Source organism: Etheostoma spectabile, chromosome 7, assembly GCF_008692095.1.
Source record: "Etheostoma spectabile isolate EspeVRDwgs_2016 chromosome 7, UIUC_Espe_1.0, whole genome shotgun sequence".
Classification (NCBI taxonomy): domain Eukaryota; kingdom Metazoa; phylum Chordata; class Actinopteri; order Perciformes; family Percidae; genus Etheostoma; species Etheostoma spectabile.
Window position 1 is genome coordinate 9,589,720 of NC_045739.1, and position 21,223 is coordinate 9,610,942.

Genomic DNA, 21,223 nt, shown 5'->3' on the forward strand with positions numbered 1-21,223 from the left:
TATACATATATTTACATATATATATATAACTTGTTTCTAAATGTTTAAGGCCCCCTGACTTTTAACGGCCCTGCTGCGCTCTTAAACCCGAGGTTACAAATATCTTGCGCCGCGCCACGACGGCGTTTTGGTTTTGCTCGACGTAGCGGCAGCGCGCTGCCCAACGTTCAACCTGGCTCAATAGTTGGGCGCAACGCGCTGTAGATGTGCGCCGAAGGACTATTAAAAATGACTATTATCCTGGGGGAAATAACGGGTTGAAACCAAACGAAACGCCGTCGTGGCGCCACGCAAGCCATTTGGAAACGATGGGTTTCAGAGCGCAGCGGTGCTGTTGCCGCCAGTATGAAAGGCCCATTACTTGTTTTGAGTGTTTGTTGACTACAGACTGTAAAAGCAAATTTCCTCTATGACAATACATAATGAATCTGAATCCAACAACAGCAAACGGGCTGGAACCAGCTACAAACGGGCTGGAACCAGTTACAAACGGGCTGGAATCAGCTGCTAACGGGCTGGAATCCGCTATAAATGGGAAGGAAGCAGCTAATCTCCATGACCTGAATGAGCCTTTTGTTGACAACTCAGAGGGGCAACTCTTCTTGAATGAAGCCTTCAAGATTATTGTGGACGAGGTGCTCTGCAGGGGCACGGATGTCAAGCAAAAGGTCTTGTAAAGCCTCAAATCGCGAAGGTGTCACATTACAGTGAGTTCTCAGCAAAACTCATTATCCATGTGTTTTTCTTGCAGGTTTGTGAGTGGAAAGAGCCGGAGCAGCTGGCTCTGCTGCTAGATCTGGAGCTGAGGGCGACAGGAGAGTCACAGCACCGGCTCCTACAGAGAGTAAAAGATGTCGCCAAGTACAGTATCAAGACAAGTAAGACTGCCAATGACAGCTGAGACATTTTAATAGATTGACCCTTTTTCTTTCACGATGAGACTTTTCTCGTTTCTTTCAGGTCACCCACGTTTTTTCAATCAGCTGTTTGCAGGAGTTGACTATCATGCCCTGGCAGGCCGATTCCTCACTGAGGCTCTCAACACGAACCTGTAAGAGTCATCATAACATATAGCTAAAGCATTTATGGAAAACCTTACATAGGGGATGGATCAATCAGTTTCCTAAATCTTTATTAGTCATGTGTCACACAAGGGCTTGGAGCCAAAGGAGTGTAAGAGAGTTTTATCAGATGTTACATTAGATCCCAAACAAAATTTGACCAAAGTTGAATCCGATGCTGTTGCCGTGTAACCTACTGAACACAATTGATCTTTTAGTGTTATCAGATTGAGCATCACTATCTACTAAAACAATATTGCTACACTTTAAGTTAAAAAAAAATGTATTCAACATTTAAAAAAAAGAGTGAGCTATGCCTTTTTGGCACAAACATATTCCCAATAGACTAATGCAGAATAGGGTTGTATGTAAGTAAATATATTTATAAAAATATTGATATACATGCAGTTATACATATTAGTTTATGTGTTCATGAAGGTTTTATAAAAGAACATGAGGTTCCTAACAGAAAAATCAGTATCAGGGGATCTCACTGAGAGCTTTCATTATTGTTATTTTGCTGTTATAGAGTTATAATCACATTGGGTGATCAAATGTTTTGCACATACAATCTTATCACAGATAGTGTGTGTCAATTACAGCTACACCTATGAGGTGGCCCCGGTGTTTGTGCTGATGGAGATCGAGGTCCTGAGAGGGCTGCGGCAGCTGGTTGGCTGGACAGAAGGGGATGGTCTTTTCTGTCCTGGAGGTTCCGTTTCTAACATGTACGCCATAAACCTTGCACGCTACCAACTCTTCCCAGAGGTCAAAAACCAGGGGCTGTGGGGTCTTCCCCGACTAACCATCTTTACATCTCTAGAGGTCAGGAAGGGCTGTTAAACACTGCAAGTCTGAGGGGATGATGATGTATCAGAGATATTTATTGAAGATTACACTATAGTATATGTTTTATACATAAATATGATTGTTTTTCCAGAGCCATTACTCTGTGAAGAAAGGGGCTGCCTTTCTGGGCATTGGGACAGACAACATCATCTTGGTGAAAGTGGATGAAGGGTAATGTATTTTTTATAGTAAAAGTGATCACCATTGATAATAAATGAGCCCATCACTTTTCATAATACATTAATTGCTTAAAGGTTAAAAAGGCCAAAAACGGGTTCCGTCACATTAAATGTGAGAATTTACAGCTTTCCTCTATTTTATATCATTGTAAATTGAACATCTTTTGGACTAAGATAAAATAAGCAGTTTGAAGACGTTACCCTGGGAATATGCTAAGATATATATCTATCCTAGACAATTATCAAAAATCTATCATGAAAATAATTGTTATTTGCAGCCCTATTCATTATTAATCTCAGGGTTCTATATAGTCAAAATGATACCGTTTATATGTTCTCTTGTGCACTTCAGAGGCCGCATGATTCCAGAGGACCTGGATGAAAAGATAGCGCTGGCAAAATCTCAGGTAAATTCACTGGCGTGTAGTAAGCACTCAGATATATCAAATACAACATGATGTGGTTTTAGGGTTACTTGTATTGGTTTTACCACTGATTATCCACAAGGTATAACTGATCATAAAACATGTTGTACAACCTGAGAGAAACGTGCAAGAAAGCTTAGTTGACTTTCAGTTTGTTTCTACCAGGGTGCTGTACCTCTGCTTGTCAGCTGCACCGCAGGGACCACAGTGCAGGGTGCGTTTGACCCACTGGACCACATAGCTGATGTCTGTGAGAAACACAACCTCTGGATGCATGTAGACGTGAGTCCTCCTGTAGAAGCCAAATCCATGTCTGTTGACAAGCTTCTGTTGTATCTGTTCAAATTTAAGAACATGCAGAGTTTTGTCTGTTTTGTTTGTTGTGTTCCAGGCTGCTTGGGGAGGGAGCGTGCTCTTTTCCAAACAACACAGACATCTGATGAAAGGGGTTGACAGGTATTAATATACATGCCACAAGATTTAAATTTTTTATAATGAGTATGGCAACATTTTACCTGCACCTAAGTAGAGCTCATTGACTGTAAAATTAGTGGACAGAGCATGTGTGACGCCACCCATCGGTTTGTGGAGATCTGCTATCCGTTGTCGAGTTTGCCGTCACGGGCGCAGCCATCCTGGTTGCGGATGTGGCGACTTTAGACAAGAGGGAGAAGTGAGGGAGGAGCCCTCACATTCAACGTTACGTTACACACTTTCACATCATAGCCACGCCCTCACACACCCCCTGCTTTATTGCAGATTTTAAAATCAACGAGACCATAATTTAAAAAAAAATGAACATCATTCTGTGTTGCAGAAGACTTATAACTAGCGATTGAGATCATAAACTCTTCATGAAATGTTTTCTGAGGTAATAAATCAAGTGAGAAGTGGGTCTCTTTCTCATAGACTTCTATAGAAACCGACCAACTTTTGCAACCGCACGTGTGGCCCCGTGCTGAAATTCGGATAGAATGCAGGTTTAAGGCGCTTTCGTATTTACAGCACTTTGCCGAACCGGATGCTTTGTCCATTAATATACAGTCAATGGTAAACCTACACAGTTGTCCAGATGTGGTCATATAAAAGATATAAACATTTCATAGCTAATGGCGTGTGTTTTTCTGTGTCTATGACAAGAGCAAATTCAGTAGCCTGGAATCCACACAAGATGCTGACTGCTGGCCTGCAGTGTTCTGCCTTGCTGCTACAGGATACCACGGTTTGAGGCTTCAGCATTATCGGATACGCATATTAAAGGTTTATGTTTAAAATATCTTTGACACTCGATCATTTCTGCTTGTCCTCAGAACTTGTTGAAGAAGTGCCACAGTGCTAACGCCACATACCTCTTCCAGCAAGACAAATTCTATGATGTGAATCTGGATCTCGGGGATAAGTCGATACAGTGCAGCCGCAAGGTTGACTGTGTGAAGTTATGGTTGATGTGGAAAGCTGTTGGCTCCAGTGGCTTGGCCAAACGTGTAGACAAAGCTTTTATCCATGCAAGGTAGGCATGCAGCTGTAACACAACATGAGCCTGGCGTAAGTTGATTCAAGAAGTACATTCAAAATGCAAAGCGAAAAGCACTGATATTTATCTATTTCTGCTTTTTTTCATGCCAAAATAAATTACCCCTTTATTAGTGAGTTTGCCATTTAGATGTTGATTTTTCCTGAATGTAAACATCAAGGAAGAAGGAACATTTTTGGCCCATTTTAAGGTTAAGGATACTTGGAGGCTACTTTCCTCTTGGATAACCACTGATCTAGTACAGCGGGAACATCATTGTTAAAATCTTTTTTTATTAAATACCACAGTATGAGAGGCAGTTGTTTAGCTTATCCAGGCCAACAGAAAGTGAAAACGTGACATCTCTTCTGGTAGGTATCTGGTGGAGCAGATGAAGAAAAGAGAAGGGTTTCATCTTTTGCGTGAGGTAAGCAAATATCTCAAGCATACTGAGAAAAATGGGTTGTTTTCTCCTTGCAAAATATTGAGTGCCTGTGTGTGTTTGTTTCCATGGACAGCCGGAGTTTGTGAATGTATGCTTCTGGTTTATACCACCCAGTATAAGAGGGAAGGAAGGGAATAAAGATTACCAGGACAGACTGGCAAAAGTAAGTTTCTGTTTTACATCAGTGGACTGACTCAGATTCAACTTCTTAATTATTTGTAGTGCACATACTTTGTCAAAAAGCATGGAAGCCACCATCTTTGAATATTTACCACTTCTGTGCAACACTTCTGAATCAAACATATAACTCTGTGTGATTTTGATCTTGGTAATAGGTAGCTCCAGTCATCAAGGAACGCATGATAAAAGAAGGCACTATGATGGTGGGCTACCAACCTTTGGGAAACAAGGTCAACTTTTTCCGCATGGTTGTTTGCTCTCCACTGCTGTCCAAGAAAGACATGGACTTCTTTCTTGACGAAATTGAAAGACTAGGAAAGGACTTGTGAACACAGAAAAACAACTTATAGGATGTACATAATTGTCTATCTAAAATGAATGGTTGTGTACAAAGCCTTCCATTGTAACATCAGAAATTATTACAAACTACTCAAAGATGTGATTTGTTTAATTTAGACAGTTGTGATACCATAAGGAGAGATACTAACCAGGGAACAAAATCTGAATGAATAAATAAATAAACAAATAGAGGCTCTGTATTCTTGTAAAACATTTCCAATAAATTAAACAACTGTTGTGAAATCAGTCTGCCATACACTTTTTTACAATGCTGGAGAAATGCTATTCTATCATTTGTTGGGATATGTTCTTTTATATTTTACTTTTCGACCAATGGTAAAATTTCTGAATGAAAGGTATTTATTCAGACTTAATGTCAAATGATCCCCCATATTCCACACCTCTATGCTGTAACTGGTGATTATGGTGATTCATTTTTCAATTATGTTTTGTTCTATAAAACAGTGATTTCTCAAAGCGGGGTCCGCACTCTTCATTCATTTAAATGAGCATGACATACATTGTTTAATTACAAAAGGCTTTATTTCAACAATGAAGGTTTACGGTTATTTTAATTTGTAAATTTAATTTAGTTCATGAATTATGTTTTAATCTAACAAATGGTATATTTTAAATACTGTAATTAGAATCCATGTTTTATTTAGACTGTATGCACTAAAAGTAAAACACTTCACACTTCTCTGATGTTTGTGTGTATGTTCTGAAGTGCCTCTCTCTCTTGATTTGCCATTGATATTTTGCAGGTAATTTAATCGATGTCAATTGCATTGTTTTCTGTTTGAGAACGTGAAAATATTTTTTTATGTATTTCCAATACATCTCTCTTGTGTTGTTTGCAAAACTAAGACTATAGAAATGTTACGTCCAATTATTCCAAAGGACATACATTTGGGGTCCCTTGTATATTCTCCATTTTGTAAGACGATGTGAGAACCACCGATCTGGATAACATCAGAAAACAGTGAAAAATGCCGAAGTGATGGATTGAAATGTCTCGTTTTGCCTGACCAAAAGTCCAAAATCTCAAAGATCGTCCATGAACTGCATTAAGGACAAAAATATAAATCGGGTGTTTGTAATTTTTACTTCAAGAATGACTTAAATGTATAATAGATTATCAAAACAGTTGCCGATTACGTTTCTGTCTCACTCATTGAATGCATTATTAAAAAGGTCTCACTCCCTCACAACTATGGCCGTGAATGCGGGTCGTTCCGCTTCAGTCACGTGGCAGGGCGTCTTGCCAATCACCACTCGCTGTGGAGAGCACTTCCGGTGGCGTTTCCTGTCAGTGTTTGTAAACTGAGGAAAAATTGGAAGTGCGACAAGAAATAATAACCTACAAAACTCAAACAAATCAAAAGGTAAGCGGTCACTATTCCAAAGAATTTAACTCGTGGCTCTTTAAACGTTTTGTAGTCTGCTACGTGTCTGTTTCTAACAGCTGTAGTCTATGAGGGAGGTGTAATTTAGTGGTCGGCGCTGAGCCCGCACGCCCTGCCTGCCTTCTTGGCGGCTGGCTGTTGTTGTGTTGTCTGGCGGGGGGTGGGGGTTCAGTCATACAAGAGTTGCCCCAAAACCCCAACTACTGGCTAGCTAGCAGGTTAGCCTTTTCTGTTTCATTCAGCAGAGACTCTCCGCATGCTTCACACTTTTAAACCTATAGTCTAAATCGTATCTAAATACAAACTGCCTTTTCAGTGTGCTATATAAATGACGTTAGTCCAGTTTGATTTAAAAGCTCATTCAGCCATACCGGTAATCGCTTTCCCCTCAGAAACTAGCCTATAACGTTTTTAGGATAAGTAGCTAGCTAGCTAGCTGAGCTAGCTGAGTTAGCTAGCTAGCGACTTATGTGTTTAAGATTCTAAAACCACACGCTTACAGTAAAGAATGGTTAACATTGAGTTAAATTATTAATAGCAGTGTTTCGTTAAGCTTTCATGCATGGTCGGTATATCAGCTATATATTTGCATTCACAGCCTATTTGATGTGAAATTGATCTGATTGATCTGCGTTGTGGTTTTATGTAAATTTGCCTTGAAGCCAGGAAATTAACGTGTTTATATCAAATAATCTGCTCTCCAGTGCCACGGATTTAATCATTTCCCACTTAGATCAAAGGCCAAACTGCGACTTGCCATTTTTAGTACATGTGTACCACAGCATAAGAAGCAGTTGTTTTTTCTACTACTGTTTAAGTAGCACATTTACAAATGACACATTTTGTAAAGTTTGGGATGGATTCTAAATGCTTAACTCTAACCAAGAGTTAGTTTTCTAAATGAATTGTAAAGTATGTAAGTGTAACGGCTTACACAACTGTTCCTGTTTGTTAAATGTAACATATTTTGCACTCACACTAAGCATTAACATTGCTGTCCCGGATACTAAAGGATGAATTTAGTAACTAACTAGTAATTAATGTTTCTCCCGCACTAATTAATAATCAAAGTAGAGCATAAAAGGTCTCAGTAAATGAGCTACATTTTCTCTTCATGTGCAAACATGGATCTTACACATCTTCTACACTGTACCTATGTAAATAGTTTGTGGTGTTCAGTAATTTACATGCAATGCTTTAATGACCTGTAGTACAATTCACCACAGGTCAATGGGTACATGTGTTAATATCATCTGTAACGTCATTGACAGATTTTATTGCCTGAAATCCAGTATATTGTATAATGATTAACTGGCTACTGAACTATTCAATACCTTAATGTTTCATGACATTACATGACAAAGCCAATATTGCTTTCTTAGATGGAGACTTATTTAAGCATGTCAACTTATTAAGTCATTTGCCTAATTATGCTTTAAAGTTTGCACAGTTATATTAGGCCAAAGTACAGCTACAGTTTAGAAAGCATTCCATCGTTGCCTGTGTTCTATTTTAAGAGGCCTACACAATGGGTACTGTTTTACAGTACCCTTGCTGCTCTCAAACAGCAGCTCATCTTTTAGATACTTGTCTTTCTATATACATCAGTATCACTCCATATATGAAGCATTTCTTTGATCAATGTATCATACCTTCACAGATTATTTTCTTTTTGACTGTTTTAATTTCCCTCATTGGATGTCATTTTTTCTCTCTCAATCTGACCGTTTTAGTCACCCATGAAAATGTGGCATGTACCAAACCATTGGGGCATACTTGCCTGATAAACTGCACATATGCTGGATCTAAATTTATGGTCATATATCCAGATTTGTGAAATTTATTAGAGTGGTCTGTTTTCCAGCTCCGGATTCAAGCATGTAAAAATGTTAGCCATATGTTGTCATGCCTCTACTTTCAGGCTTGGCCCCTGATGATTTGGGTGGGTGTGGTCTCTTCTGTTACCCCTCATCCTAAGTGAAGCCCCCCCCTGTTCCCTCAAACACACACGCATTTAAACCACGGCGATGACACACCATTCCAACAACTCTGTTCGAGACCATATGAAATGGGTCAGTGGAAGTCTCTTCATCTCCAGATTCACCATTGTGTTTTTAGTTTGTATTTCCAATCCAGATGCCAGTGCATTTCTCTGTTACTCCTCATTACTCATCTCTCTCTCCTTCCCCTGACTCCTTGTCTCTGTGAGGAGTCCTACAGCCCGCTCTTTCTGCTCTGACATGTTGTTTGTGTTGCCAGGCTGGGTTGCTGGGCTGCGAGGCGGTGCTGTCCAGCATGGCCCTGATGCAAGCCAACAACATCCCAGGCCAGAAGAGGATGGTGTCCCCTTTGGGTCAAGGGCACAGGGCTAGTCCTGAGAGCCACCAAACCCAATCGCAGCACAGCCACAACCACCATGGACACCAGGTTCACCATGGACAACCCCACAACAGCCACATGGGCCATCCTTCAGCCGGGAGCTGTCCTCCCCTGGTAAGATAGAGAGAGAAAACTGGGCAGGGTCACTCTGAAAGTTAAAGCTGTTATTTCTAACTCTGTTATTTCTTGACTTTCCTGATGAAATTGTAAGTTGTTAATAGACAGATGTTATAGCAGTGAAATAAACTTAACTAAACTTAAAATTAAGGTGGAAAACAAGAAGCTCAAATTCTGTGCTGGGACCCCCCCCCTCTTTCTTTGTGATCCGCGCTTCAGCGGTATAAGCTCCGTATGACCACAAATATTGATTAAAAAAAAAGTGATCAGACTCTGTCCATGGCAATAGTCTGTTGTATTTAGTAGCTTATACTTAGCAACAGTCTGTTATACTTAGCAACAGTCTGTTATACAGAAATAGTAGAACTCCAAATGCTGTCATTGGTCAATCAGAATTAAGTATTCAACCAAGTTGTGTGTAATAAAAAAAATGTATTCAGTGTTTATATACTGCATATAAATCATAAAAGGGGTTATGGTGTTGCCCAATATATGTGACTAAGTGTTTGCTGCTTGATTGCAAGCTAGCTTTCAGTGAAGTTTACCTAACGCCATTCCTTCCTCCAAAAGCTGATTCGAAAAGACGGGGATTATCACTCATCAAGAATGATGGATGGAAAGGACATGCAGGCAAACCAGAATATGCAACCCAAGAAGAAGCACAAAAAATCAGGGTCATCCAGCAAAGTTAAAGTGGAGGTAAGGATAGTTACAGCTACTTGCAAAAGTGCAAATATCTGCTCTTGATGTACAGTTTGCATTCATCTCATTTTGTTATTGTTGTTAGCATTCTGTTCCACCAATGGTTATGGACGACGATGACAGTTCCTTGAAAGTCCAGAAGAACTTCATCTGTGACCACTGCTACGGAGCTTTCCGGAGTAGCTATCACCTCAAGCGTCACATACTTACACATACAGGTGAGAACTCACAGCTCACGTCTTCACTTCAGTGTGATCATTGTAGCTCCTTTGCATTTAGTGATTAGATATGGGAAACGTGGTGTAATGCGTAGCAAGGCCACTATTTAGCCTGTGGACCTCACTCAGCATCCACCCTTCTGAAGCTCCAACTTGTTGGATTAAACAACAACAACAAATAACAAAGACTTAAAACTAAATTGGGTGGGTAGAATTGTTTTAATGTATGGTATGCATGTTTTTAATTTGTTATAATACCTTATATGTATATCTACCTGTCCTTACTTGTCTTCTTTTAGTGAATGTTGGTTATGTGTAAGTCCATGTGACGTAGTTGAGCTGCTCTTTTGGCCATGCCTCTCAAAAAAAGAGATTGTAATTACTTATTCATTTTAAAAGTATCTTGCATCTAGTGAAATATGCCTTGAATCTTGATATACTCTGCTAAAAGGTCGGCCTGTTGTTGTTCACAGGAGAGAAGCCATTTGCTTGTGACGCTTGTGATATGCGGTTCATTCAGCGTTACCACCTGGACAGACACAAGAGGGTGCACAGCGGAGAGAAGCCGTACCAGTGTGATCGCTGCCATCAGGTTAGTTAGCCATTGTTTCAACATAGTGTAAATGCCTTACATGTACTTCTAGGTTTTTGCATATTATTCAGGATCTTACCGCATTCAACGAATCCATCTGTTTTAGCAGTGTCAATAGCATTGTTCCGCTAACTTTGACTGAAACAAACATCTTACTTTGCCTCCAGAACTTCTCACGGACAGACAGGCTACTGAGACACCGACGGCTATGTACAGTTGGGATGAGCAAAGAGGAGAACCAGTACTCACAGGACACATCTGCCCATCCAGCTTCCTGGAGCCCCCTACAGCCTTCCAACAACCGTCTGACTGTCTAACCCACCGTTTTCCAGAGACCCTACAAACAGCAAACCACAGTCTGCAGCTCAGAAACGTCTCGCGCTGGAGCTCAACAGTACTGTAACCAGAAAAACAGCCTAGCTTAAACACAACCAAACTTTACTTTGCTCTGGCCAGCTCTTTCACAGAGCTTGATAGTGGATTTTTGTAGTTTTTTAATCTACTATCCCATTCGCTACACAGACAAAATGGGAAGGAGTAATTGACAACAGGTCTTGCTATTATGGCAATAACTGAATGAAATCGCAAGTCTCTTTATCTGACAGGTTGAATTTTTGTTTTGTTGATATTGCTGCCAGTAATTTTGACTGTCAATGTATCGTGCAGCACCTCTTAGGTATCCTGTTGACCTGCAATCAACCCCAGTGCTACCCTCTACTACATATGGACTGTTCACTAAAGGACACACAAACAGAACTGTGTCGCTTTTTAGTGTTCAGATTTTTCTCATTTTGTGTTCCTTATGCAACTAACGAAGTACCAGCTATTGCTTCTAAGGGACAGATCACAGCTGACTTGTGGTCTGTGCTGCCACCTATCCAACACTCAAGGTGTTGTGCGTAATCTGAAATTAAATTTAATGTAATTTTTATAACACCGATCTAAACATAAAATGGACCTATTACAATGCAAACTGGTAATCTATTTTCACTTCATGTGGTAGTTCAACTTTTTTCAAACACACAATCTAAATGGTTCTAAAATATTATTATTTTTTTCACTGCTATTCATCCAGCTGTAAAACTGGATAACAGGTGACAGCGATGTGTACAAATGGGTGGAAAAACACTAAAAGTTAACTAGATGCTCCTGAAATGTAACATTTTCAACTAATCTTGGTATTAGTTAAGTTGTGTAGCAACTGTTGGCTCACATATTCACTGTTGTACCTTGTTTTAGAGGGGATTTGTCCTGACTGTTTGTAGGTTACTGTTGAAATACAGTAGAAGGCTGACAGGTTTTGTAGGAAGATTTTTTTTTATGCTCTTGAACAAAGTTAGTGAGCTTTTTTGTTTATATAAAAACTGGATGTAGGAATCACCTGTCTGTTGCAGTAATAGGTGCTTCTGTAATAACCCCCTCGATATAAATGAACTGTGTATGTCTCTCTGTTCCTAAAAAACTTTTTTTCCCTGCTCAGCATTGATAGATTTTTCTAAATATGAAAGATGTCTATCCTTTCAAAAGTATTTTGGTAAGTGAGGCTGGGTCACCTTGTATTCTGAAATCCTGAGGTACACAAAGGTTTGTGAGAATGCATTAACACACAATTTGATTAAAAGTAGTCCTAGATCTGAAGTTACATTCACCTGAGGTACTTGGGGAAATTTGGGGCAGACTAGTCTAATTCAGTGCCCAGATGAATTCAAACAGTTCTCAGGTGAGAAGACTCATCCACAGATTTTGAGAGCTTGACTCCATTTTGAGCTGACTGAATGTGATCTGAATACAGTGTGATGTCATTTCATCTCCAGTTTAATGTTGAGCATCTACAATGAAGATGATAAGCAATGGACAGGGGAATATAAGGTCCCCGTGTTTTTTTTTAGTACAACGATAACACATTATATTCTGTTAAGGCCTCTGTATGATGAAATCAGACTGTAATCACTGGACAGAAGATGTTAGCTCACTTGTAATGGATTGTATTGTAGACTGGTACTTCTATTGCTGTCCGATATTTAGATTATGTGAAAGAAGGTTGGGGCCCATCACCGACTTCTCTACTTTTTATGAAGTTAATATATATTTAAATTGTACTAGGGGTAGAAAATAGTATGTATGAGACCTACACTTCAAAAGAAAATCAAAGTATTTACAAATTTATAATCCTTAGTCTGATCATTACTTATTACAGCTAAAAATTGAAAAAGTCATCCTTCAACTTGCTATTAGGAGTAAAGTAAAAGCTGCCACTCTTGCCCTTTATAGAAAAGCAGCTATGATTAGTCAGCGTATTTTTTAAATTTCTCTTTTGCAGGTATTTGTTGGAGGATCTTCCATATATTTTGTTTTTGGTAAAGATATATACATTTTTCTTTTTTATCTGAGCCCCACCTTTTTTGTCTTTTCAGGGGTGAAGATAAACTAATATTGACTTGGTCAATCATACTGTAGTAAACGGAGTTCTAGGGCCCCAACTGTCTCAATAAAGCTGTTACACTTTTTAAACAAATGGATGTATCTCACATTTTCTCCACCAGTGGGTCTAAAGTGATTCTTTTTAATGATCCACATATTCAGAATTTGTTTTGTAGATATCAAAAGTGGATGTGCAGACTTCCACTGAATCAACATAAAATAAGAAATTAATTTAGTTGTCTTAAAATGGCAAATTACTTACTGAATCCTCCAGACTAGAAAGACCGCAAACGTTTCAGAAACATGTAATGCACCAACCTTGTCAGCAGATGGCGTCCATCACAGTATAAAGGCCAGTGTTCAGTGCTCTGAATAAAAAGGTATTGACATGAATGAGATAAAAGCAGATAGTACTCACGTTCTATAAGAGGTTAATAATTGTTTTAATAATCAAATGAATGGTACACAATGAGTCTTGGAAGGCAGGTTTGTAGAAATCACACCTGCAGTGAGGTCAAGGCCCAAAGGGGAATCAAATCCTGTTTTCACATTCATTTAGCATGAATACAAAGAAGATCATCAATCTACAGTGAGACTACTAAAAACATCACAATTTATGGAAACGATTACAAGCCAAATAATCATTGTAAACTTTATGAGATGAAGGCATTTACTATTGTTTCAGATAAGGCTGCAAAATTAGCCGGTTTTAATCTACTAACTACTTCTCACACTAAATTGATTTTTAGAAATAACAACAAATGTCCTTGAACCAGAGCCAAGAAGAGTCTTAAAACTGAGTAACTTTTTTCTGATTATTGTCACAGCAAAACCAAACCTATTCAATTTACAATGACATAAAGCAAATCCTTACATTTAAGAAGGCTTCACATGATTGGTTGATAAAAAAATTAAAACAATTAGTTACTATGGAATATTGTAATTAATCAACAAGCATAAGTACACATTACAATAGATCTAACACCTCGTACCAAGCCACAAGAGGGAGGTGTATCCTAAGCTATTGTCTGTTCACAACCTTCCTTGAAACAGTAAGGAAACTGATGGTATTTGCACTGTACAAAGCCAACTCTCTAGTTTTCTGGAGCTTAAAGATAACCAATACACGTCTTTCCTGAGCCAATCACTGATATCATGGCCTGGAGTTGGTTGGAAATAGATGACCCAGATCTGATGTTAAATCCCAGTACTTGGAACTATTTGTCAAACTGGGTAGTCAAACAGACATAACATCAGTCGTACATTAGGAGGTGCAGATCATACCCTTTAGTACCTTCCTCTTTGCTATTGACCAGCTCCTTAATTAAAGCATTAAGATAGGCAGGATGAGATCAGCCTGAAGGCTGCTGGCAGTGTGCGCCTTCCCCCATGAGAGACATCCACTGCCACCTGATTTACAGCACCCACAGGCCCCTGGCACTTAACAATGGACCTCCTTAAGTGAGGTAGATAGGGAGGAGACCAGAGAGGGGGAGATAACACTCCATCTTCATACACAAAGTGCTGAAATCATCTAGGTTCAAAATCATTTCTGCAAGACAGCCTGTTCATGGAGTCAGTCCAGAGGTAAAGTGTAGGGGTGCCGCCTTTTGCTTAGTCTGTCTCACTCCATCAGGGAGGAGAGCTGTTTAAGAGTGATAGCCAACTCTCCACATGATCACCTATCCTGTCGGAGGGACAAAAAATAGGTCCTCCAAACAGAAACTTTCCTAAGAACCAGTAAATCTCAGTTGACTGTGCATACTGGGCTCTGTAAACATGTGGAAGGTTCAGAGGTTTACAAAAGCAAGCGCTTAGCAGCAGAAATGTTCTGTCTCCTACAAATGTTTGGATGCCCCCTGATCAAATACATCACAGGCTCCCGGTGAATGATTGAAACCCTCCCAACAATGGCTCTCGCTATCTCTCTCTCCCCAAGGTGTGGGAGAGCCTTTTCATCTCAGGCTTTGATTAATAAAGGAATCACTGGTTGGTTGAAAGCAGGGATCTGCCCACCCCCTTCCCAACCCTAGAACATCCATCATGCCTGTGACAGCCCACCTCTCTGTGTTAATTAGCGGTGATATTTAAGCCGTCTGAGGTGCTCAATTGCCGTCAGCGTGGTGGTGCTGCTCATCAAGAGCAGCACCACCATCATAAAATCATCATCATAAAATTTCTCCCATTTTCCTGGACACCTCAGTGAACACCTCCTCAAACATTTACACGGAGGAACAAGTTGAGTGCAAGTGGCAATCGAGACCTGACAATAAACAACGTTTTTCTCTCAATGAAATGTAAAGCAGAAATGTAACTATCTGAAATCAAATGAATTAACTGTGAACATAACTCTACTGGGGCACTCACACATGCATTTTAATATTAACCCAAGTGTGTTAGCAAAATAGTAAAAACATCCATTTGACTTATCACACTTGCTCAATAAGAACTATTTGATATTATATGAAAGATTTAGCCATGAATCTAAAGTTCTAGTCAAACAATGAGCAGTGAAAGTGTGAATGCATTACTTATTAATGATTACCAAATATTGTAATATTCTCTTATACTGGGGGCTACTATTCAGAAATAAATTATGTACGTAGCTGAATTCTGGTCTGCCTTATAACCAAAAGGCATCTTGCACCAGTATGAGAACTTTAGTAATCTAGAATTTAAGAAAGCTGGGTTAAGTGAAGGGTGTTTTAGCGGCAGCCATTTCCCCCCAATCTGAGATAGACAAAACGGCCTCCAAAGTGTATACAAATTTGGTGTATACACAGTGTCCATAGTGCCATAGTAGTACTGTTAGCGTTAATAAAATCTAGTAAATGTATGGAAATTACCAACCGGATGCCTGCCAGCCACCTGCTTAAAGTTCCCATGACATGGTGCTCTTAGGATGCTTTTATATAGTCCTTAGTGGTCCCCTAATACCATATCTGAAGTCGTGTTCCCAAAATTCAGCCTTTCCTTGGCATGTGCCATTTCTGAGTATGTAGATTTTGAAGAGGAGAGAGGGGAGTGAAGGTGGAGGCTGGGGTTGTGGCCTCGACCAACTACCACTATGCTCGTTTGAAAGCCATGATGTCTCTCTCTCATGAGTGGGCCAAATTCTCTGGGCGGGCAAAGCACAAAAAGGGGAGGTAACCTTGCCCCTTATGATGTCATAAGATTCCAGATCGGCCCATCCCAGAGCAGGATACCCAAGGCTCGGTTTACACCTATCGCCCTTTCTAACCACTGGAGAACCATAGGCAGGCTGAGGAAACTCATGTTAATGTTAAAAAAACTCTTAAAGTGAAATTTTCATGCAATGATGGGGAATGTTCTGTCATATCCTGCTTCAACCTGTTCCATATTCAGATGTCTGCCACTACTTTTCTAATTAGTGTAACTCAACAAGATTAATTAGCTTCTGCATATCATTCCCAGTACTACAAACTGTCTCACAGAGAGGAGGAGAAGCAAAAGCCATCAGCCATGTGACTGGTAACAAGGGAAAAGTCAAGATTGGCCTACTTGCGTGTTTTGATACATTTAAATCATGAATATTCATACATGAAAATGAATCTCCAGTCATGTCAGAACTTGCAACCTAAATTTTCTAAATAGTTTTTTTGCAACCTGGCTCAATTACACATATGGAGCAAAGCCTGAGAGATTTGAGAGAGAAGAAGTGAAAGTGGTTAGGGGGAACAGCGAAGCAGAGGTTCAAAAAAGGCTTCACGCTTTTAATCCTGTGACCAATGGCGCCTCTGACATGTCACAGGAGGAAGAGTACAGGTGTAAATAGTAAAATGAATGATGGCTGAATTCCATTTAGTTGCTTCGGTTCTGGGTGTGCACTTGCACTCACCAGCCACTTTATTAGGTACACTTTGCTAATACTGGGTTGGACCCCCTTTTGCCTTCAGAACTGCCTTAATTCATAGTGGCACAGATTCAAAAAGGTGCTGGAAACCTTCCTATGAGATTTTGGTCCATTAACTTGATAGCATCACACAGTTGCTGCATATTTGTCGGGTGTACATCCATGATGCAAATCTCCTGTTCCACGACATCCCAAATGTTTCCTACTGAATTGAGACCTGGTAACTGTGGAGGCCATTTGAGTGCAGTGAAATCATTGTCATGTTCAAGAAACCAGTTTGAAATGGTTTGAGTTTTTTGACATGACGTGTAATCGTATTGGAAGTAGCCATTAGAAGATAGGTACGTTGTGGTCATATAGGAATGGACTTGGTCAGAAACAATTCTCAGGTAGTCTGTGGTGTTTAAATGATGCTCAATTGGCACTAACATGCCCAAAGTGTGCCACGATAATACTCTGCACACAATTACACCACCACCAGCCTGAACTGTTGATACAAGGCAGGTTGGATCCATACTTTCATGTTGTTTATGCCAAATTCTGACTCTACCCTTTGAATTTTTCAACAGTCGTTTTTCTAATCTTCCGTCCAATGTTGGAGAGCCTGTGCCAAATAGCCTTAGTTTCCTGCCACTCATTGGATATATTTTCTTTTTTTAACTCTAGAGAGATATATTTACAAAGATCATGTTCAGATGTGCAGATGTGTCATCTTGTTGCTGAGATTTTTTCGACCTCAGTAATCCACATTCCCCTTGACAGGATGGACACCCCGGTGCCCTGCCAACTGTGTAAAAATCCCCTTCCAACAGAGATGCGTTTAGCCTCGACAGATACATTAACATGCCTTGGCCTTATGCCTCCCTATTAATCTACAGCTTGTTGGTACACGTTTGCACTGAGCTGCCTCTCCAGGGAACAACCAACCAGCCACAACAAGAGTCCATACTTGGACTTCGGAGGGGCAGGATGCTCACTACACCGTGGAAAGACATTTATCTGGAAAGCCACAACCTTTATGTTTCATATACCAGAAACACACTCAAAAAATATCAGGAAAGATAAAAATAAAACCACCCATTTCTTCTCTAGTATAAATTTATCTGAATATCCATTTTTCGTTCATTCAAAACTGCAGATTTGGTTAAAGAAATTGCTAACGATGCAGGTTGAACATTAAAACCATGCTAAAAACAGCAGAGCAACAAAAACAGTGGTTTACATCTAGAGCATGACTCTAGAGAAAATACCTCAGTGAAATGGTTAACTATACAAGTATATTTGTCTCAACCTCTTCAAACAAGCCGCCAAACTATCCATCATTCCTCTGAGTTCAGAGGGATCATGTCTCTTAAAGATGTAAAACCTGTTTTCTCTCTCTTACATGGCATATTGTCAGAGAGCAGGTGTGTCACCCCAAGTTATCAAGTTCACGAGAAGGGCTCTGATGAAATTATGTAATCCCACTTGACAAGGCAAGTCTAGGGGTTTCCTCCGTCTCTTTATTTTCGACAATTTTCCACTTGAGCAGACAACCTTAAGTGTAAAGTGAAAGAGTAAAGACAGGGATTTGATATCGAAGGGAAACGGAGCAAGGAATTCACTTGAGGTTGATAGACAGGGCAGGGGCAGCCATGCTTTTTACCCTTAGAGATTTCCATGGGTCAAGGCTCGTACAGGGCTGCATGCTCTTGCTCTTCTTGATCTTGTCAGGATAAACTGTCAGGCTGATGAAGAGATAGGCTGCAGATAGATGATGGTGTTGCACGAATGGGGCTGCAGTGAGCAGATACAGTAGTCTGACACCAAAGTGACTTTGGCAGTTTGCTGCTGTTGATCAGCTATGAGATATATGTGTGATTTACTCAAGTCCCTTTGGATCTTCTGACCCCCAAAGTCAAGCAAAAACCTGCTGAACATTAGCAATGTGGAATGTGAAAAGAGAAGAAGACAAATGCACATTCCCACACAGGTAGAAAAACCTCAAAACAGAGGCAAGATGTAACTGGAGGCACGCAGACGTGCACAAAGATTGCAGCACAACTGGATTTCTTTCTTTGGCCTTAGCAGAATATTTTGTGAACTATTTAAAACATTTTTAAAAGGCACCTAGTATTTTATCCTATCACACACTACTGTTTTTCCTCTTTGCTCACAAGAAGGTCTCTTCTCCTCTCATGACGTCAGGACCATTATACTCCAGCGCCACCTCCCTTCAGGGCTAAGATTTTACGATTGCAACCTGACACCATTTCTGTGTCCTATAAGCGACAGAGCTGTAACTCACTTCAAAGGCAGGAGACATCAAATCACAGTGCACCCATAAATTAACCTGTCAAGTCTTGGCCAATGAGAAGGCAGCACTAAATCTCTGCTGTCACGCTGGCGGCCAATGGAAAGACGATGGCAGTAAATCTGTCAGGGCTGCGTCTGTTAACGGTGTTGTGGTGTGGTTGGGGAATCCACGGGGAGGGAGGGGAGAAAGTAAGAAAGAGTAGATGACAGAGGGAGGAGGGAACAAACGGAGGCTTCAGAGCTTTGCAACAGAAAATGCTTTTCTTTACATTCTTTGGTCCTGCTACAAAACTACATACACACATGCTGTAGTAAAACAGTGGAGGGCTTGCAGAGGATTTTTTTCCAGGCAAAACAAGACTAAACAAGGCCAGAAAAAAAGAGAAACAGAAAATATGTTTTCCTGATGGATGCAGTGGGAGTTGAATAACACCAGCAGAAACACTCATAAAGCTTTACGGCCAGCATGGCTATGTCTGATGTTAACTGTATACAGTGAAAATGACGGATGGCCCTCCTTTAGTGCTTCTTTTGCATCATTGCGAGACGAAAGCTTAGTGTTGACTATTTGATAACAGCAGTAACCCAGTAACCTCTGACTGTCATCATGACAGCGGCAGGCGCCCGGCTACACTCCAACCTCTGGATTACAGGCAGAGTCCAGTCGAGCCATCCACAAACCAGATGTGCCCCAGTTGTGCAGCTTCAGAGAATGATGGAGCTGCAGCACAGCAAACCTGCAGCAGCAACTACGCTTGAGGATTTTCTTTTGCCATCTCAACACAGAGAACAGTAGCCTACCACATTTGACCAGAGAGTATTTTCCCATTCAGAGTGCTTCCACTATCAGTCTTCTGAAACATGCTTTCAGTAAAGAGTAATGCACTGCATTGGCACAAGAGACCTGTGTGGAAAACAGAAACAGCAGAGGGAAAACACATCAGGTACAATATTTCCTCGATTAACAATGGCCTTGGGGGTGTACTTTCATTATCCTATCAAAGTTGAACATTTTCATGTAATAAATCTTACTGATATCATAAAACAACTGCTTTGCCACTCCAAACCAAAGAAAAAAAGCTTTTCCTTAACAAAGCCCACAATCTTTTCACCAACATGTAACGGCGTACAATAAACCAGCCACATTTGTGGTGACATTTTTATCTTACATCAACAACAAAAAAAATTAAGCATTAGCATCAGAATTTACAGTCATCTTATGTCATTACTATGAACACTTTTTTTTTTTTTTTGAGTTATGGCAAAGGCAGGCAAGAGTGCAGTGGTGGAGGTGTTGTTTTTGGCTGGCTTTTCCTGGAGTGGCCATGATTCTCTGTTCTATGGGAATCCATAAACAGACCCACAGGGGGCAACTGGGACCATAAACCACGTCAGGCTGCCGAGATGCTGCTGAGGCAAAGGGAGCAGGCCTGGGCCCATACCACTTGCTTTCTGCAGTCACACACAACCACATTCGCTTTGAGAAGCTTTTAATGACCTATTTCAAAATGCTATGTAACATTTACAATGATTCTGCAGATATGATGGTGGCTAGGTTTATTTTGAAAACTGAAGAAATGCAGCTCAACAATAGACAATGGATGGGCTAATTTCCAGACATTATGTTAAATTCATTATGCTAAGTCTCAAGCATTATCTACTTAAATTGAAATGTGAAAGCAGTAGAGCTAAATGGCCTTGTTAATTTTAATACACTGGGTCATAAAACATTATGTGGGTCTTGGCCTTTGTCCTGCTCAGACAATATAATGACATTTCCTTTAATATGTTTACTGTGTTGCATCCAACATGCTGTCATCGGTTTCCCCAGTGTTTTTTCTATTCAGCAGTGCAAGCCATTGGATGGGTGCTCAGGCCCATTGACTATGACATAAAGACTCTGTAAGCTTACAGATGATGATAATTTATTGGCTCTAATTCACACTGTTCACTCACACACATACACACAAGAGAAAGAGTGACTCTTTGACTGTATGCATCGATCAATTACAAGGCTCTAGCCCACACGTCTCTGACAATTTTACTGCATGTTATGTACAGCATGTCAAGCAATGGTGTTTCAAACTGTTATACTCATGCCTGTATAATTAATATAAATTACCTTGCTGGTTTTTTATGATGGTGCAACTGTAATTAGCAGATGAAAGCAAGTCACTGCGCCCCTGATAGTGCTGCAGGGCTATCTAGATTAAAAGTGAGAGTCTGGA

General features: G+C 40.2%; 2 protein-coding genes and 2 long non-coding RNA genes across 11 annotated transcripts in view; 2 read left to right on the plus strand and 2 right to left on the minus strand.

Moving 5' to 3' along the window:
* The window catches only part of csad (cysteine sulfinic acid decarboxylase), a 5,555-nt gene extending 483 nt beyond the window's left edge, over nt 1-5,072 (plus strand). Inside the window, exons 2-15 of one of the 5 annotated variants that reach the window (XM_032520450.1) lie at nt 442-482; nt 525-668; nt 752-878; nt 961-1,051; nt 1,664-1,886; nt 2,002-2,081; nt 2,442-2,496; nt 2,680-2,796; nt 2,906-2,970; nt 3,655-3,736; nt 3,825-4,024; nt 4,403-4,454; nt 4,546-4,635; nt 4,808-5,072. In XM_032520450.1, coding sequence (XP_032376341.1) covers nt 442-482; nt 525-668; nt 752-878; nt 961-1,051; nt 1,664-1,886; nt 2,002-2,081; nt 2,442-2,496; nt 2,680-2,796; nt 2,906-2,970; nt 3,655-3,736; nt 3,825-4,024; nt 4,403-4,454; nt 4,546-4,635; nt 4,808-4,981 — 1,541 coding nt within the window. In that variant the 3' untranslated portion in view covers nt 4,982-5,072. Of the gene's footprint in view, nt 1-441; nt 669-751; nt 879-960; nt 1,052-1,663; nt 1,887-2,001; nt 2,082-2,441; nt 2,497-2,679; nt 2,797-2,905; nt 2,971-3,654; nt 3,737-3,824; nt 4,025-4,402; nt 4,455-4,545; nt 4,636-4,807 lie in introns of all 5 variants that reach the window. The other 4 variants (XM_032520451.1, XM_032520449.1, XM_032520448.1 and 1 more) reach the window with 4 other exon arrangements.
* Nucleotides 3,006-3,711, minus strand: LOC116692288 (uncharacterized). Its single transcript, XR_004332675.1, has 2 exons — nt 3,571-3,711; nt 3,006-3,045 (listed from the first exon to the last, which is right to left on the minus strand). It is a non-coding gene; the product is annotated as an uncharacterized LOC116692288 (long non-coding RNA).
* A 1,194-nt stretch (nt 5,073-6,266) lies between the features above and the next one.
* Nucleotides 6,267-12,920, plus strand: znf740b (zinc finger protein 740b). Of its 4 annotated transcripts, none has more exons than XM_032520453.1 (7): nt 6,267-6,376; nt 8,319-8,469; nt 8,657-8,890; nt 9,464-9,592; nt 9,681-9,813; nt 10,287-10,405; nt 10,573-12,920. In XM_032520453.1, exons 2-7 carry the CDS (start codon nt 8,425-8,427, stop codon nt 10,720-10,722), a joined length of 810 nt encoding a protein of 269 aa, XP_032376344.1. In that variant the 5' UTR covers nt 6,267-6,376; nt 8,319-8,424; the 3' UTR covers nt 10,723-12,920. The 4 variants fall into 4 exon arrangements, with proteins under 4 accessions (XP_032376344.1, XP_032376347.1, XP_032376346.1 ...); XM_032520455.1 differs by lacking the exon at nt 6,267-6,376 and adding an exon at nt 6,401-6,615; XM_032520456.1 differs by lacking the exon at nt 8,319-8,469.
* LOC116692289 (uncharacterized) lies at nt 12,790-15,696 on the minus strand. The gene is made up of 2 exons (XR_004332676.1): nt 13,330-15,696; nt 12,790-13,194 (listed from the first exon to the last, which is right to left on the minus strand). It is a non-coding gene; the product is annotated as an uncharacterized LOC116692289 (long non-coding RNA).
* Between the last annotated feature and the right edge of the window lie 5,527 nt (nt 15,697-21,223).